Source organism: Leucopleurus acutus (genome assembly GCF_964270905.1).
Source record: "Leucopleurus acutus genome assembly, chromosome: 11".
Taxonomy (NCBI): domain Eukaryota; kingdom Metazoa; phylum Chordata; class Mammalia; order Artiodactyla; family Delphinidae; genus Leucopleurus; species Leucopleurus acutus.
In genome coordinates, this window is record NC_139152.1 from 1825266 (window position 1) to 1841446 (window position 16181).

At 57.2% G+C, this 16181-nt stretch overlaps 1 protein-coding gene across 2 annotated transcripts in view; it reads right to left on the reverse strand.

Moving 5' to 3' along the window:
* CACNA1C (calcium voltage-gated channel subunit alpha1 C) overlaps window positions 1–16181 on the reverse strand; it is a gene marked incomplete at both ends in the record, with an annotated part of 456740 nt that overhangs the window by 5520 nt on the left and 435039 nt on the right. For both annotated transcript variants that reach the window (XM_082850933.1, XM_082850932.1), the window contains 8 exons: window positions 2378–2736; window positions 4608–4742; window positions 5081–5208; window positions 7240–7341; window positions 11712–11814; window positions 12126–12222; window positions 12861–12988; window positions 13550–13715. In XM_082850933.1, coding sequence (XP_082707059.1) covers window positions 2378–2736; window positions 4608–4742; window positions 5081–5208; window positions 7240–7341; window positions 11712–11814; window positions 12126–12222; window positions 12861–12988; window positions 13550–13715 — 1218 coding nt within the window. The remainder of the gene's footprint in view (window positions 1–2377; window positions 2737–4607; window positions 4743–5080; window positions 5209–7239; window positions 7342–11711; window positions 11815–12125; window positions 12223–12860; window positions 12989–13549; window positions 13716–16181) is intronic.

A 16181-nucleotide genomic window follows, 5' to 3' on the forward strand; every position in this document is an offset into this window, starting at 1 on the left:
ACACAGACACAGACACACACAGACACACATACACACACAGACACACACACACACACATACACACACACAGATACACACACACAGACACACACAGACACACACACACAGACACACACACAGACACACATACACACACACAGACACACACACACACAAATACACACAGACACACACACACAGACACACACAGACACAGACACACACACACAGACACACACACACAGACACACAAACACACACGCACAGACATACACACACAGAGACACACACAGACACACACAAATACACACACAGACACACACACACAGACACACACACATACACACACAGACACACACACACAAATACACACGCACAGACACACACAGACACACACACACACAAACAGACACACACAAATACACACACACAGAGACACACACACAGAGACACACAGACACACACACAAATACACATACACACAGACACAGACACACACACACACAAATACACACACACAGACACACACACAAATACACATACACACACACACAGACACACACACACATACACACACAGACACACATACACACACATACACACACACAAATACACACACGCGCGACCACCGATGGAGCCGAGAAGTGTTACCATAAGGGTTCCATGGGGGGGAAGGGCCTCCGGGTTAGCACCCTAGGGGATCTGATTCTGACCGGTTCAGTTACACTCTGGGGTAAGTCATGTAGCCCACCCATGACTAGTGTCCCCACCAGTAACACCGTCTGCCCGCCCGGCTCAGGGCCGGCCGCACTATTCGGGAGGGGCGGGGGACCAGCGAGGGGCCGGTCCCCTCCCTGTACTGCAGACAGCCGGGCCTGTGGGCATTTGCTGGGCAGAGCTGAGGACGTCCCGGTGTCGTACGTGACACGCTTTTGAGTTGGTGCTGACTCCTTAGAGCAAAGCACAGAGGAGAGGCCTCACAAAGGGCTTCGTCCTTCTGAGCAGTGGGGAGTGAGCCTGAGCCCCCCGAGCCTGAGTCCCCCTGAGCTGCAGACCTTCTACACCAGAACGTGCCGCAGACTGAGCTGCTCGCTCTCCAGGCCCTGGTCTGCTGCTCACTGGGTCACGTGGCCTTTCGCTCTGGCCTCTGGCCTCCCTTCCTGTCTGTCCTGCTCAGTGTCTCCCTCCAGCTTTCTTCCTGTAGGTCCTGGGGGCTGGGGCCCACTTTATGCTCAGGCTCCCAGGGCCTCTGGGAGATATTCCAGCTTATCCTCTCAGATCTGAGTGCGGGGTCAATGGCCAGCTTTGACCCTGCGCCTGTGAGCCACTCGGGGAGGGTCTGGGCGGATCTCTGGCGGAGGCCCTGACCAATGGAGCCCTGCCCCCGGTGACTGACACAGGAGATGCTGCGTGCTCTTGCTGGCGTGGGAGGGGCGCGACGTGGGCTGGGGACGCCCCCCGCGGGCTGCCGTGTGCAGGACCTGAGGCCAGAGCTGGTGCCACCGCACTCAGCCGTGAGCTGCGATGGGCGGGACACGGCCCGGGCTGGAACCTTGGCTAACGCGGGCGTGGCGAAGGGACGTGAACACCGGGAGGCCGGGAGCTGGCCTCTGGGATGAACGCAGCTCAGGACACTTGTCCAGGGATTTAGAAAAGATCACTTCTGGATCTGAGCTGGAGGGGAGGAAAGGAGGTCTGCCCCAGAAACGGGGCTGCTGGGGGCTGCTGTCCTGCTCGGAGGGGCAGCTCAGCTAAGGGTGAGGTGTTCAGATCCTCCCGGGCCTGGGAGCCTGGAGCTGCTGATATAAGTGAGGCACTTGCCGAGGCCCAGGGCATGGAAGAAGGCGCTGACCGCCCCAGCACATCATGGCAGTGGGTCCTGGGGCACCAGGGAGCAGCGGGTGGGAGAAAAGAAAGGGACGGGAGCCGGGAGACGTCAGGACTGCCAGGAATGATCCCGCGTGGGGTCAGAGCAGGCAAGCACCCAGCGAAGGGCCTCCTGCCTCCAGAATGCCTCCTCCCGGGGACGGGAAGGGCACTAAGAAGACAGGGTGGGCCTGCCCCATCCCCTGGGGGCCCAAGGCCAGGTTTGGGCAGAGACTTGAGAAAGGCCCAGGGGACGGAGACGGTGGTGTCTCCAGGATGCAAACATCTCGGGCATCGGGGCCAGGGCCTCTCTGCTTCGGGGGAGAAAGCAGAGAAGGCCCCGTCCAGAGGCGCGCACCTCGGGACACCTGCCGGCCAGGTGTCACGGGGCCTCCCGAGCACGGCTGCAGGACCCGGGAGGCTGCGTTGGCCGCCCTCTGGCCGGGGTCTGGGCAGCCGCCTCCACCCCAGCTGGAGGGCTGAGGGGTCAAATGCTCCTCCCCAAGCCCCTCCCGTGCAACCCCTTGCTCACCTCTGGGAGCTGAGCCTCCATGACGCCCCCTGCACCTGGACAGCAGGAGACAAGGGGGGCCCACGGCCCTCCACGGTGCTGATGCTGACAGCACCGGGCTGGCCGGCAGGGCAGGGGCAGCGGCCCAGGGCGGTGTTGTTGGCGTTGTTGATGTTGGCGTTGGAACCCATGGACGAGTAGCTGCTGGGGGTGAAGGTGGAATCCACCAGTTTCTCGTGGGAGGGCGACTCCGCGTCCCCCTGGCTGGTGCCCGCCTTGCTGATGTGCAGAGGGCGCTGGGTGGTGAAGGTCTGGGGGAAGGTGCTCCGGCTGTCGCTGGGGTAGTAGCCCACGTGGTTGCCGAACAGGCCACCGGCCCTCTGCAGGTGAGACGGAGGGGTATGTCGGGGGTGGCCCGCCCACGGCCGCCTCTCCTTCTCCACCAGGAGCTCAGCCCCGCCGGGCAACACGCGGCCGAGTCTCAGGCGGAGACCTTTCGCTGCAGCAGGGGGGGCATGTGGGGGCCAAGGGTGGAAAACAGGGCCCGAAGGCTCTAATGGGGTTTAAGAAAAGAATCCAACTGGCTCCCTGAGCTAGGAGCTACGCTGGCCAAACGGTTCTGAGAAGAAGAAGGGCTTAGTTACTACACCAATTACACTCTGGCCTCCTTCCCCTGGGAGAGTCTTAGATTTCAAATCAGGAGCCAGTGTTTTCCCCCGACGTCCCCCTTGTCCCGGGCGAGTGGGTAAGTAGCTGCCTGCAAGGCTGGGGGTGTCTCTTGGGGCCACACTGACGTGCTAGCGTGTCCCCGAGGCCATTCAGGGACGGACATTTCACAGCGGCCAGGAGGAGGGTGGTGAGGACAAGGCAGCTTCAGGGTGATGGGCTCCTCTCACCCCCATGCTTCCACCGCCTGGGAGCCTGCTGGGGCCGGGAGGCGGGGGAGAGGCCCTAGCGCAGTTCTGGGTGGTAGTGTCTCACTTGCTATAGGATTGTTAGCCAAATACCTTGGGGATTCATGAAGAGAGCTGGGTGCAAGGGCCCCAGAATTCCAGTGGGCACTAGTTTTCACTGTTACAACTGATGGCAGGGGCTCACCTGGTGGCGCAGTGGTTAGGAATCTGCCTGCCAGTGCAGGGGACACGGGTTCAAGCCCTGGTCTGGGAAGATCCCACATGCCACGGAGCAACTAAGCCCATGCGCCCCAACTACTGAGCCTGCGCTCTAGAGCCCATGAGACACAACTACTGAGACTACGTGCCACAACTACTGAAGCCTGTGCGCCTAGAGCCTGTGCTCCGCAACGAGAGAAGCCACAGCAATGAAAAGCCTGTGCACTGCAATGAAGAGCAGCTCCCACTCGCCGCAACTAGAGAAAGTCCGCGTGCAGCAACGAAAACCCAACGCAGCCAAAATAAATAAATTTATAAAATAGATAAAAAAATAAATTAAATAAATTTAAAAAAAATGTATAAAACTGACGGCAGCCTCGGTATCCAGGAGGGGAGAGAGGAGGCTGGAGGGGGCTTTGGGGCCTGGAGGCCTCATGGTCTAAGTCAAGATTGCCACTGGCTTCCAGACCTCTGCTGCCTGATACCGCACATCTTCTGGTTTTTTCAAGAGAGGATAGAAGTCTAGATTTTTATTTGAATGTGCCAGATTTTCAAATGTTGGCGAACAAAATAGGTCTGTGGATTCGACGTGGCACAAAGGCCAGCACTTTTGCAACGTGTAACGTAGAAACGTCTCCTAAAAAACATTTCCTTAGCAGAACAGCTCCCTCGCACCTTCTCCGAGGGCCAGTGATGCTCTGTGAGCTGCCGGCTCTGGGGAGGCCCGGCTTGGGAAGGACTACTAGGCTTGGATGAGGTGAAGGGCTGGGGGAGGGCTGGGGGAGGGCTGGGGGGAGGGCTGGGGGAGGACTGGGGAGGGCTGGGGGAGGGCTGGGGGAGGGCTGGGGGTGGGGAGCTGGGGGGAGGGCTGGGGGTGGGGAGCTGGGGGGAGGGCTGGGGGAGGGCTGGGGGAGGGCTGGGGGGAGGGCTGGGGGAGGGCTGGGGGAGGGCTTGGGGGAGGGCTGGGGGGAGGGCTGGGGGAGGGCTTGGGGGAGGGCTTGGGGGAGGGCTGGGGGCGGGGAGCTGGGATCCTGCTGAAGACTCAGGGCTTCCTCCCTGGATTCAGGACGCCAGCCCACCCTTCTGCTCCAAACCCAGCTTTACGGAGGCGGAAGACCGCGGCCGGGGCACCCCCCTACCCTGAAGATGTCATCTTCCGAGGCCGCGGACACAGCCTCCTTCATGGCCTTGTCCAGCTCCTCCTCGGCGGTCAGGTCCCCGGAGATGGCCCGGCGGATCTCGGGCCCGAGGTCATGCAGGGTGCGCAGACCAGCCTGGAGCCCAGGGGGATGATGCGTGAGGGCCCTGGTGCCCCACCTGCCACCCACCCGCCCCTGTGCCTCTCCCCGCAGCAGGCCAGCCTGCGGAGGTCCACAGGGCATGAAGGCATGTTGGGAGGGGCTGTTTCGGGGGTGTCAGCAGACTCCCCGGCCAACTCCCCGAGCTCTGCGGGCTGCGAGGCCACAGGAGGGGAGGGTCATCCCTGCAGCATCCCCCTTGGGGAAGCCTCAGGACCCTCAGGAAGGGACCCGCCTCCAGCCAGCCCGTGAGAGCCCCGGACCTGGCAGAGGCGAGAGGCGGGTGCCAGGCCCCCGGGGGCGAGGGCCCTCACCTGCAGGGACAGGGCGTTCCTCTGGGGGGGCTTGCCCACCAGGCCCTGCTCTTTGCGCTTCTTGAATTTCCGGAAATACTCTTGGATCAGGAAAGTAGCGTAAAACTTGCCCACCGTGACCTCATCATCTGAGAGCAAAGGGAGGACAGGGTGAACAGGGCGTGAACAGGGGGGCTGGCCAGGCGTCAGGAACCTTTTGTCAGCATCCACGCCTTCTTAAGTTTCTCAATTACAGTTTTTGGAAGAGGCTCTCCATGCAAGTGGTTCAAAAAGACAAAAATATACAAAAAGGTGTGTGTACAGTGAAGAGTCTCTCCCCCCACCTCCTATCAGATAACCTTTCTCTTTTGTTTCTTATTTCCCCAGAGATTCTTTATGCAAATGCTTCCTGCAAATAAGCAAATATATTCCTACCCTCTCTTTTTTTCACAGAAAAAGTAGCCTATTGTCAAACTTATTTCCCACCTTGCATTTTTTACTTAACTGACCTTGTTGATTAACTCTTTTAAGATTCTGAAGCTCCGGGTGCCCACTGATAAGGGCTAGCGTTCTGCTTAAGGGCTGGTGGGAGGGGTTGGTGGGAGGGGCGCAGGCCCCCCATCTCAGTCGGGGCTTTCTAACACCGCGGCTGGGCTGCTCCCCAAGTGACACAAGACAGAATCAGCCTCCGTCTTGGGGACGAAGTGGGTGGTGAGAAGCGAGTGGGGCCCCGAGGGGAGCAGTTCCTGCCCCACGAGGAGCCCCCCTGCCCCATCTTCTGGTTCTTGGGGGAAGACGGGGCGGAAGGCCTGGAGAAGGCTGCTGGGTTGCATCTGGGGGCTGTGATGGCTCCCCTGCTCCTAGCTGTCTCGTGAGAGTAGCCAAACCCACAGCTGCTTGCCTTCCGTCCGGCCGGCAGGGGCCCCAGCCCCAAGTGGAGGGGATGCCTGAGCCCTGTCTGCCGTGAATCGGGGAAGACTGGCTCTGGTGGGAAGGGTGGCCCCCTTGAACCTGGGTCCTGAATCCACAGGGCTCTCACCACCAGCCTGGGGTCAGCTACTCAGCAGCTGAGAACCAGCTCCTAGAGCAGGCGTCACAGAACCGTGATGAGGATTAAGGGACGTGGTGCGTGTGACGCCAGGCCGCGTGGCGCCCATCCCCAGGCCTGCCTTCCTTTCGGGGGTGGGTCTCGTCAGGGGCAGCACCCCCTTTTAAGGAGTGTTTTGGGAATGTATGGGACTTTCTCAATGTCACTGCGATTGTCACCATGCTTTGGGGATGCTGCTGGCGTGAACGACGTGGCTCTGGACGTGTCCCGAAAAGCACAGTGAATACTACCTTGGCACTCTGCCAAGGCCACGCCAGACGTCTGTGGGGGGACCTCCCGCTGTAACCGCCTGAGCTAAGACCCTCACTCGGCTCCACGTGGGACCTGCACGGCTGTGATATTCCAGTTTCCCAGGAATATACCTGCTGTTTAAGTGGATGGAAGACCACTTTGTTTTGTTTCAAGCTGAGTAAGAAGGGTGCACATTTCAGAAAACTGTGTCCCTGACGGCATCGCTCCGTGAATGTGGTCCCCACGGGGCCGGACCGCGATCAGTCTGCACTTACACCACGTGTGTGCCCAGAGCTGTCTGTACTTATTTAAAGATAGGCCATAAGCCCGTACTTACTTCAAAAAGACAAACGCAAAATGTCAACGATGTCAACACTGTTTGTTTCCTTTAAACACAGACTTATTCATAACAGTGGGTGCAGACGAGCGTTGGTCAGTTAACTAGAAATTCGGGCCCCTGAGTTGTCCCTGAGTATTTATTTATTGAAAAACATTTGATGTTAACATATTTCACATTCAAGTGTTGTACCCATACTTTGGCAACTGTATACGGAGGACAGTTGACAGAGTCAACAAACACTGCCCCGGGAGGAACAGGAAGGGGCGTCCCGGGGGGCTCCTCCTCCAGGACCCCATCATTCCTAGAGCACCCAGCCCGGCAGGTTATGGGGAAAGCTCCGCTTTGCAGAGTTTCCTTGAAGTTCTGCCAAACCTCCAGGCATCGGGGGGCCTAGCTCGGCCTCCTCTGTGACCTCAGGCTTGGACCAGGCTCCAGCCCGAAAGGGCAGGCCTCCCGCAGCCTGGACTCAGGACTCGCATAGCCCGGGGTGGGGTGGCTCACCTCCCGCAGGCGGAACCACCTGGTCCAGCAGCTTCATGCTGGTCCGCTTCCAGATCTTCTTGATGATGGCCCGCAGCTCCTCGTTGGCCTGTTCCAGGTTCCCTGTGGGGAGGGAGACGCAAGGCCGACTGACCAGCTGCCCCTGGGGGCCTCCCGTGGGCTGGTCCTGCTGTGGGAGTGGTGGCCGCGGCCCGCGGGCTCTGCCTGCAATGGCTCTGGCCCGTCAGCCCCATCATCCTCCCACCGGGGCTCCCGCTGTCCGCCTCCGTCCCCTCTTGGCCTCTCTCCCCTTCCTTCCTGCCTGCTGCTTGGTCGCCAGGGCAACCCTGCACCCACTCTGTGTCCCTCCTTCTCCTTGAGGGGGCCCCTGAGGCCCGTGAGACTGCTGGAGCTGGATCGAGCTGGATGGCCACAGGGGCTCCCCCTGGGCCGCCAGGGAAATGTGGGCGACTGGAAGGAAGTGTGGTCCCTCCGCAGACCCACGTGGAGCGTCCATGCTCGGGGGTCTCTGTGTCAAAGCCCTTTGCTGAGCCTCCTGCTGGGAGGAGGTGGCGAAGCCTTGGCGTGGAAGCAGAAACCAGAAGGCGGGCGTCCTGGGGTGGGGGCTTCTCTGGGTCCCCTTTCTCCACTGGCAAAACAGGCTTAATTAGGTGCCTCTCTGCGCGCCTCTGGGATACTGGCCTTACAGCCCTGGGAGAGGAAAGCTGAGACCCGCAGCCGTAAGAGAGGACCGGGGGGCTGGGTCTAACACACCCCAGCTCTCTCCCGCCACCACCGAGCACGCGCCCTGCATGGCCCCTGGAACCGTGGACTCGGGGCCTTACCCTGTGGTCGGGTTATGTTATACGGCGCATGTGCCCTTAGGATGGGGAAGCCGTCCAGTGGGGCCTGAGCTAATCCCAGCAGTGGATTAGCTCTTCACAAGGAGAGGGTCCTTAGGGGCAAACTCCCAGTTATAAAATAAATATGTCCTGAGGATGTAAAGTACAGCGTGACAGCATGGGGACTACAGCTAACAATACTGTACTGTACGTGTGCAAGTTGCTAAGAGAGGAGATCTTAAAGGTTCTCATCACAAGAAACAAACTGTGACTGTGAGGTGACAGGTGTTAACCGGACTTGTGGGGAGCACTTTGCAATAAATGCAAATACGGGCCCCGCTGTTGTTCATCTGAAACGAATGTAACGCTACGCGCCAGCTGCGACTCAGTAAAAAGTCGCACAAAGCAAAACACAGACAGAAGTAATTCACGACGGGGGCCAAAGACAAGAGCGCCCTCCGTGGCTGGGAGCAGCGCAGGCGCAGGGCTGCGGGCGGGGCTCGGGGGCCTCGGGGCACAGCCGAGAGCTGGTCCTGCACCTGCAGCGAGTGAGTCTGCTGACAGCCTGAGCAAGTCGGAAGTGGACTCTTCCCCGAGCCCCGGGAAGAGGACACGTCCAGGTCAACAGTCTGGTTTCGGCCTGGAGGCCCCACGGTTGGACTCCGGACCTTCAGAGGGGGAGGTGCTGTGTGGGTGGTGACACGGCAGCGGGCGAGCTCAGCGGGCTTAGAGGCCGGCGCCGGGGAGGTGGCTGGAGGGTCCCCACACGTGTAGCGGGAGCCCTGATTGACACGAAGCTCAGATACACTCGTCTTCCGCGGCGGGCTCAACGGTGCCCCCATGTTCACACCCACCTGGAACCTTAGGCGGCCTGTAGGTAGAAATCTTCGCAGGTGTATTAGCTGAGATGAGGGCGTGCTCATTGGCGGAGGGGACGACATTCATCCAATGTGACTGGTGTCCTCATAAGAGGAGGGGATGCAGACAGACGCTCAGAGAAGACAGCGGGGGGCGGGCGGAGACGGAATCAGAGAGCGGAGAAACCCAGCTAGGTGCCTGGGGGGCCCAGCACTGCCCGCACTGCCAGCCGCCGGGACAGGCCGGGACGGGCCCCCTCCGCGCCCCCAGAGGGACCCACCCCGCTGACCAATGGCGCCTCGCCTTCGGACTTCCGGCCTGACTGTGAGAGAATGAATTTCCGCTGTCTGAAGCCCCCAGTTTGTGATAATTTGTTACGACAGACCTGCGCAATGACACATCTTCCAAAAGGGTCTGTCACTCTTCTCCAAGCCTTAATTCATTCTCACCGCGAGCTATGCAACCTCGACCTTCATAACCCTTGCTTCATGTCATCTAAGTGTTTCAGGACATCTTCCTTCCGTATCCTGGGTTGATGGGGCCTGGGACATTGCTGGTTCTCTCGAGCAGGCGCTAATTTCTCTCCAAATACCCCAGCTCACAGTCTGCAGGGTGAGGACCGGGTGGCATTTAGTCTCCCGGATTCAGATGCTTTCTCCAGTTTCTTTGTAGTTGCTTCTAAGAACTCACCTTTGTCTCCCGGACTTAAGAGTTTAACATGTTGGTTGCAGGCGGGGAGGGTGCCTGTCTCTGAGGAAGGTTTGCCTCGAGTTGATGTTGTGGGCCCTTTGGGAACTATTCCTTTTTTCTTTTCTTTTTTTCTTTGGCCGTGCTGCGTGGCACGCGGGATCTTAGTTCCCCAACCAGGGATCGAACCTGTGCCCCCTGCAGTGGAAGTGCGGAGTCTTAACCCCTGGACCGTCGGGGAAGTTGCCCTTTTTTCAGTTTTAAATTGTATTTTATGGTGGTAAGAACACAGAACGTGAGATCTACCCATCTAGCAGGACTTAACGTGCAAATGCAGAATTCTGAGCCACAGGGGCAGTTGCCCCTCAGCAGACAATGTCTGCGTTTGGAGTTTCCTTTGATTCTTGGCTTGACCGGTCCCCGCGCGGCTGGCTGCTCCCCTGGTCTCGGGAGAGTGTTTTCTCAGGATGGGCTGTGCGTGTCCGGCTCTAAGGTTGAAGAGTCTTTGTCTGGGACTTGGTTTGCTCTGACGAGCATCTTGACGGTGCTGAGTCCTGGCTCCAACGTCAGCGCTTCTCGTTCCTCCACGGGATGAAGATTCGTCTCCTCACTTTACATCCAAACTTAAGGACCACAACACGTTCCTTCCAGGAGTCTTTCTAGCTTCCCCCCTTGAAAAAGAAAACCTTCCCTCCTGGAAGGAACCATAACCACAGTCATTGTGGAAAGTTTGGAAAAGTAAAGGAAGAAGGTAAAGGAGGTGAAGAGAAGCGTCTGATTCCACCGCTCACGACAATCGAGGCTAACGTGGCAGCGAACTTCCCGCCAGGCTTCCCCCCCCGGTCACACACACGCCTACCCAAAGCGTGTGTTCCATCCGTTTGGGCAGAAATAGGCCCGTTTACCCGTTTCAGGTTGAGTCACGGCCTTGGCTGCCGAGAGCGTGTTCTTCAGCCTTAGCTTCTTCTTAGTTCAGCAGCAGAACTTGAACTTCTACAATTTTTTTAAAGATTAGCTCATTATTTTGACAGGCACCTTGCTGGCCCTGTTCTTTTCCTACATCTAGGATGTTTCTGTTATTTTCTGAAAGGATTTAGCTGAGAGAAGGCACCTCCTGGCTTGTCCACTGAACTGAATGCCGCACGTCCCCCCACCTTTCTCGTTTTACAAACGAAGAAACTGAGGCAGAGAGAGACTCGCTGACGGTCACACGATATCAGGGTCCAGTCCCCTGTTGCCCCGCCCAGGGCTCCAGCCTCCTGAGGCTCTGAGAACCAAACGTCAGAAAGGGGAGGCGACACTGCCGGTTCCACCTGAGTTTTCTCTAATTACTGCGCCGGTGGGTTTCAGACTTTGCTCACGTGAATCCCCCGCGGCTGGTGCAGGATGCGCGTTCCGAGTTCGGGGCTGGGGCTGGGACTCAGCGTCTCAAGCAAGCTCCAACTCCGCGAATCGCAGGAGGAGGCTGGGAGCTTTGGGGGAGCAGCTGCCTCTCGTCAGGTGCACCTGCAGCCTTTGCAGCTGTGAGGACAGCGGGTCATCGAAGCCAAGCTGCTGGCCACAGGTCCCTGTCGTACAACCTGGAAGACGGTCCCTCCCGCCAGGCAACACGGGGGAGCACGGCCCCCCCGAGGGAGCCCCGTATGAGGAGCACGGGGGCTCTGACCCCCACCTGCCGGCTGGCTGAGCACGTGCCTTCAGGTAGGCGAGGGCCGACCTCAGCCCCAGTCACCACATCCGCTCTGACCCCTTCCCGACCGACACAGGAGTTTAACTTGCAAGGACAGTTGAACACTTGAGACCCACTTGCAGCCAGTGAAATCCCACTGTGATGGGGCTCAGCCCCGCTTCAGGTAACACTCATCTCCTGCTCTCTGAACTACACCCAAGGACCCTGAGGTGTCACCCAGGATGAGCTCTAAAAACTACAGGCAAGGAGGCCGTTCAAGGAGCAAAGGGCACACGAGCAGACCTGGCACCGCTAATACCCCAGAGGTGACAGTTACTGCCGGGCTGAGGCTCTGACACCCCGCAGGAGCCGAGCTGGGCTCCGGCTGGTCCACTAGGTCTCCCGGTGGCTCTCCCGGGGCCCCCGGATGACCTTACCTTCCGTTTTGATCCTCAGGGCCGTCCGGACCAGGGCAAACAGGGTGGCGTTGAACATGACCGTCCCGTCGCTGTTCAGGGGCATGTTCATGGAGACCAGGCGCTGGTGGGGGAGCAGAGCTGGTCATCACAGCAGCCGGTTCCTGAAGGACCCTCCCGCAGAACCCCCGAGGCAGGAGGATGCCGAAGGGGGGGGGGCCTCGAAATGCGTGTGCGTGTGTCACCCCGTGTTCCCTTCGGAGTCTGAGAACGCACTGTGGGAAGGACCCCTAACGCCTACTCTGGCTCTGGCTCCTTTCTTTAGGCTCATAAAATACTGTCCTCATCCCCGTAGAGGCTTGACGTCCTGACCAAGGTCACAGAGGCATCTTCCCTCCCATGTCGTGTCTCCCACGAGCCCAGCTCATCTCTTACTTTGCAAGCCACGCGGTGAGGACACAGCTTCCCAAAGCCCAGGGGGGGCTGAATCCTCCGGAGCAGGGTCACCACATCCAGGTGCTTGATGCGACCCCTAGAAGAGGCAGGAACGGGGGGAAGGTCAGTGCGGCGGTCTCGGCCAGTAGCCCAGGACTCAGGCACCCGGGGGGGGGGATCCCCCTGCAGAAGGGACTCTCCACGGCTGGACCCGAGCGATGAAACTGGTGCTGAGCTGCAGAACTGCACGGCAAAACTCCAAAACCAGTACGTACACGTGTTTAGGATTTTAAGGAGCAATTTTCCATCAGTGCTATATTCACGGTGGAAGGGATTTTAGTAGGCAACGAAATTCTCAATATTACTCCTGCTTCAGTGAACCAACCGTCTGACCAAACGGTATTTCCAGTGTCAACCAAACGTGGTGGCTGGACTGATGGACCTACGGCAGAAAGGCAGGCAGGATCTGCCCGGCCCCGGACATCCTGACTCGAGTCCCTGTTGGTTACTCCGACACCAGGCCCTCCTGTCCTGTTCAGCTGAGAACAGCAGGCGTGTTCTTCACTCAGCCAAAGCCCTCCCGTCGCTGGCCCTGACCCTCGACCCCTGTGGCCCGTGCAGGTCAGTGTTTGCTGGGGATCCACCCCGTGCTAACCCGTCTTGACCCGCTCCCACAGGTGCGGTCACGCAACCCCCTTGCGGCTTTGGGGATCGGGTTCCCCTCTGGGGACTTACTTGGCTTCAGGGTCATACTCCGCCCAGATTCTCTTGAATTCGTCCAGGTGGTGGGGACCCAGAATGGACCAGTCCCTTGTCAGGTAGTCAAAGTTGTCCATGATGACAGCTACGAAGAGGTTGATGATCTGTGGAGAACGGAGAGCGCGGGGAGATGCCCTCGGAGGCCCTTCCAGCACACGCGGTTAGCAGGCCACGCGCGGCAGAAGCTGGTGTTTCTGAAGACGCCCAGGTGGCACCACTGAAAACACCGGCCCCCGGAACGCGGCTCTCTTGGATGAGGACCTGACCCAGCTCCCCTTGGGTTTGTGCAGGTGAACCCCCGCTGTGGGCTGGCAGCTTCCCTCACACCCAGCTGGCAGGCGGGGCTGCCAGGGACGGGGGGTGACTGTCCACCACCCTCCCCTTGCTCCTTGTCAAAGTGCCAGAAATGTTTAAGGGGCCTCCTGTCCTCGGGGACGACGCCACCACCACAAGGGCTGAGAACGGACGAGAAGGACGCTGGCTGAGCTCACTCTGGGCCAGCTCCGCCCCCTCCCTCCCGTGCGGCTGGGCCGTCCCAGGGACACAGCCCTCTAGGCCGGCCTCCCCGATGGGGCAGCCCCGAGCGTGAGCTGCAGAGACGCAGGGCGCGGCTGGCCCGGGACTGCGCGTTGGCCACCCGAGGCCGCGGGTCCCGCCCGGCTCACCAGAAAGGCGCAGAGCATGTAGAAGCTGATGAAGTAGAAGACGGCGAAGCTGCTGCCGCAGGGCGCCTCCCCCTCGGCGCTGCTGCCCGGCTCCGACTCGGGCGCGCACTTCTTGCCCGGCATGCAGGCCAGCATGATGTCCTGCCACGCCTCCCCGGTGGCGCACCTGGTGAGAGACCACGCCCCAGAGCGGCTCACAAGGCCCCTCCCTCTCCTCCCTGGCGGGGGAACCGCTGAACTGAGTCTGCGGTTCGTCAGCCCCCAGTGCTGATACATCCACTACATAGGAAAACATACAGCATCGTTCCGAATGTCCGAACATTTTCTGTGAACGATAACAAGCTGTACCTTTTCTGCAAAGTCCCTCCTTTTGCAATCCATGTGAAGTTTTGAGATTTAGCCATTTGGATGCATTTGAGCTCTGGTTCATTCATCCTTTGCGGCAGATCCTCTATGAGTATACCATTAAAAAGCCCCACCGCCCTGTTAAGGCTTTTCCTTTCTTCGCTGTCTTGCCGTCACGAAGGAGCCTGCAGTCACCACACTGGGCCGTCGGACGCCTGCTTCGGGGTGGAGTTGCCGGTGGACGGCAGGTGCGTCCTCACCGTACTGAGCGCTGCTTGTTCCCCAACTGGCGCTCCTGGCGTCACTGCCCTACAGACTTGGCAGCTCCTTCCTCAGCTTTATTGAGGCAGAATCGACAAATAACACTGCAAGCTAGAGCGTAGATCATGACGATTTGACTGATGTGCACACTGTGAAAGGATTCTTCCCACCTAATTAACACATCCATCCCCTCACAGATTTTAAAAATTTTTTCTTTTCTTTTCTTTGGCGAGAACATTTAAATTCTACTGTCTTAGCAAGTTTCAGTGATAGATCAGTGTCATCAACTATGGTCACCATGTTATGGGTTAGACCTCAGACCTCGTCCCCCTTACGGCTGACAGTTTGTGCCCTTTACCAGTCCCTCCCCATCCCATGCCCCCCCCCCCCCCCACTTTTCTATTCTGAATTTAGACTAGTCAACTCTTGGTATTAGTGAATTTTAAAAAACGTTGCTCGGACTTCCCTGGTGGCGCAGTGGTTAAGAATCCGCCTATCAATGCAGGGGACATGGGTTAGAGCCCTGATCCGGGAATATCCCACATGCCGTGGAGCAACTAAGCCCATGCGCCACAACTACTGAGCCTGCGCTCTAGAGCCCACGAGCCACAACTACTGAGTCCGTGTGCCACAATGATTGAAGCCCGCGCGCCTAGAGCCCGTGCTCTGCAACAAGAGAAGGCACTGCAATGAGGAGCCCGTGCACCGCAACGAAGAGTGGCCCCCGCTTGCCGCAACTAGAGAGAGCCCGTGCGCAGCAACAAAGACCCAACGCAGCCAAAAATCAATCAATCAATCAATAAATAAGGTTGCTCATATGATGGGTGTAAAGTGCTAACTCGCTGTTGTTTTAATTTGGTTTTAAAATGATGAATGGGCTGAGAACTTCTATTTCATCTGCTGAATCTCAGGTTCGTGTTTTTGCCCGTCTGTCTCGTGGGCTATTTGTCTTCTTCCTCATTTGTGGGGCCTTCAAGCTTTCTTTCTATTAATCCTCTGTCAGTTACACACACTGCAAGCAGCGTCTCCAGTCTGTGGCTCGTCTCCAGCTTTATTGATGGTGTATTGTGATGAGTCCAAGTTTTACATTTTAATGTGGTCAAATCATAAATTTTCTTCTGTTCTGTGCTTTTCACAACTTGTCTAAAAAATCCTTCCCTATTCTAGGCCATAAAAATATTCTCCAATATGTTCTAAAAGGCCCAAGTTTTGTTTTTCATAATCATAATAACCCATTAATATGGAATTTATATGGGGCCCCATACGAGGTAGAAATACGCTGTTATATTTTTCTGTCTAGATAACCAACTTTCTTAATCCAATTTATTGAAGAGTTCACCTCTACCTACATATGTGAAATAGCTCTTGACACAAATCACATTTCCGTACGTGTATGAGTCTTGTGCCAGCCTCTTCGTTCTGTTCTATAGGTTTATTCATCTGTCTCGACTTCAATGTACCACGCTGGCTTCATCACTCCAGGTTTGCAGCAAGTCTTGATCTCGCACAGAGAGTCAGTGCTTCCAGCCTGCTGTCCTGCAAAGCTGTCCTGGCTTTTCCCTTTCCTTTTCCTTTTCGATTCCACAGACGCATTAGAATCAGCTTGTTGAGTTCTATGAATAATCCCACTGAGACTCTTACTGGAATTGCATCAACATATAGATTAACTAGAGGAATTTGACATCTTTTTGCTATTAAGTCTCCTAACCGTGAACCCGATCCAACTCTCCATTTATTTAAGACTTCTAAAATGTCTTTTAATAAAAGCTTATAATTTCCCTATATATATCTTTCGTTAGGTTTTTTTCTAGGTAGTTTACTTAAAATAAACAAATAAAATGTTGCTGTTATAAATGGTACCTTTAAAAAGTTATATTTTCTGTTTGCAACAGATGTGGAGAGAATACTATTGACTTTATATATAGAAGATCTGCTGAACTCTCTTATTATTCTGTGGTTTCTCTTGTATAGTCACATAGCAATCGGCTTTTTAAAAGATGTTTTATTTACATATTTTCTTTTTAAA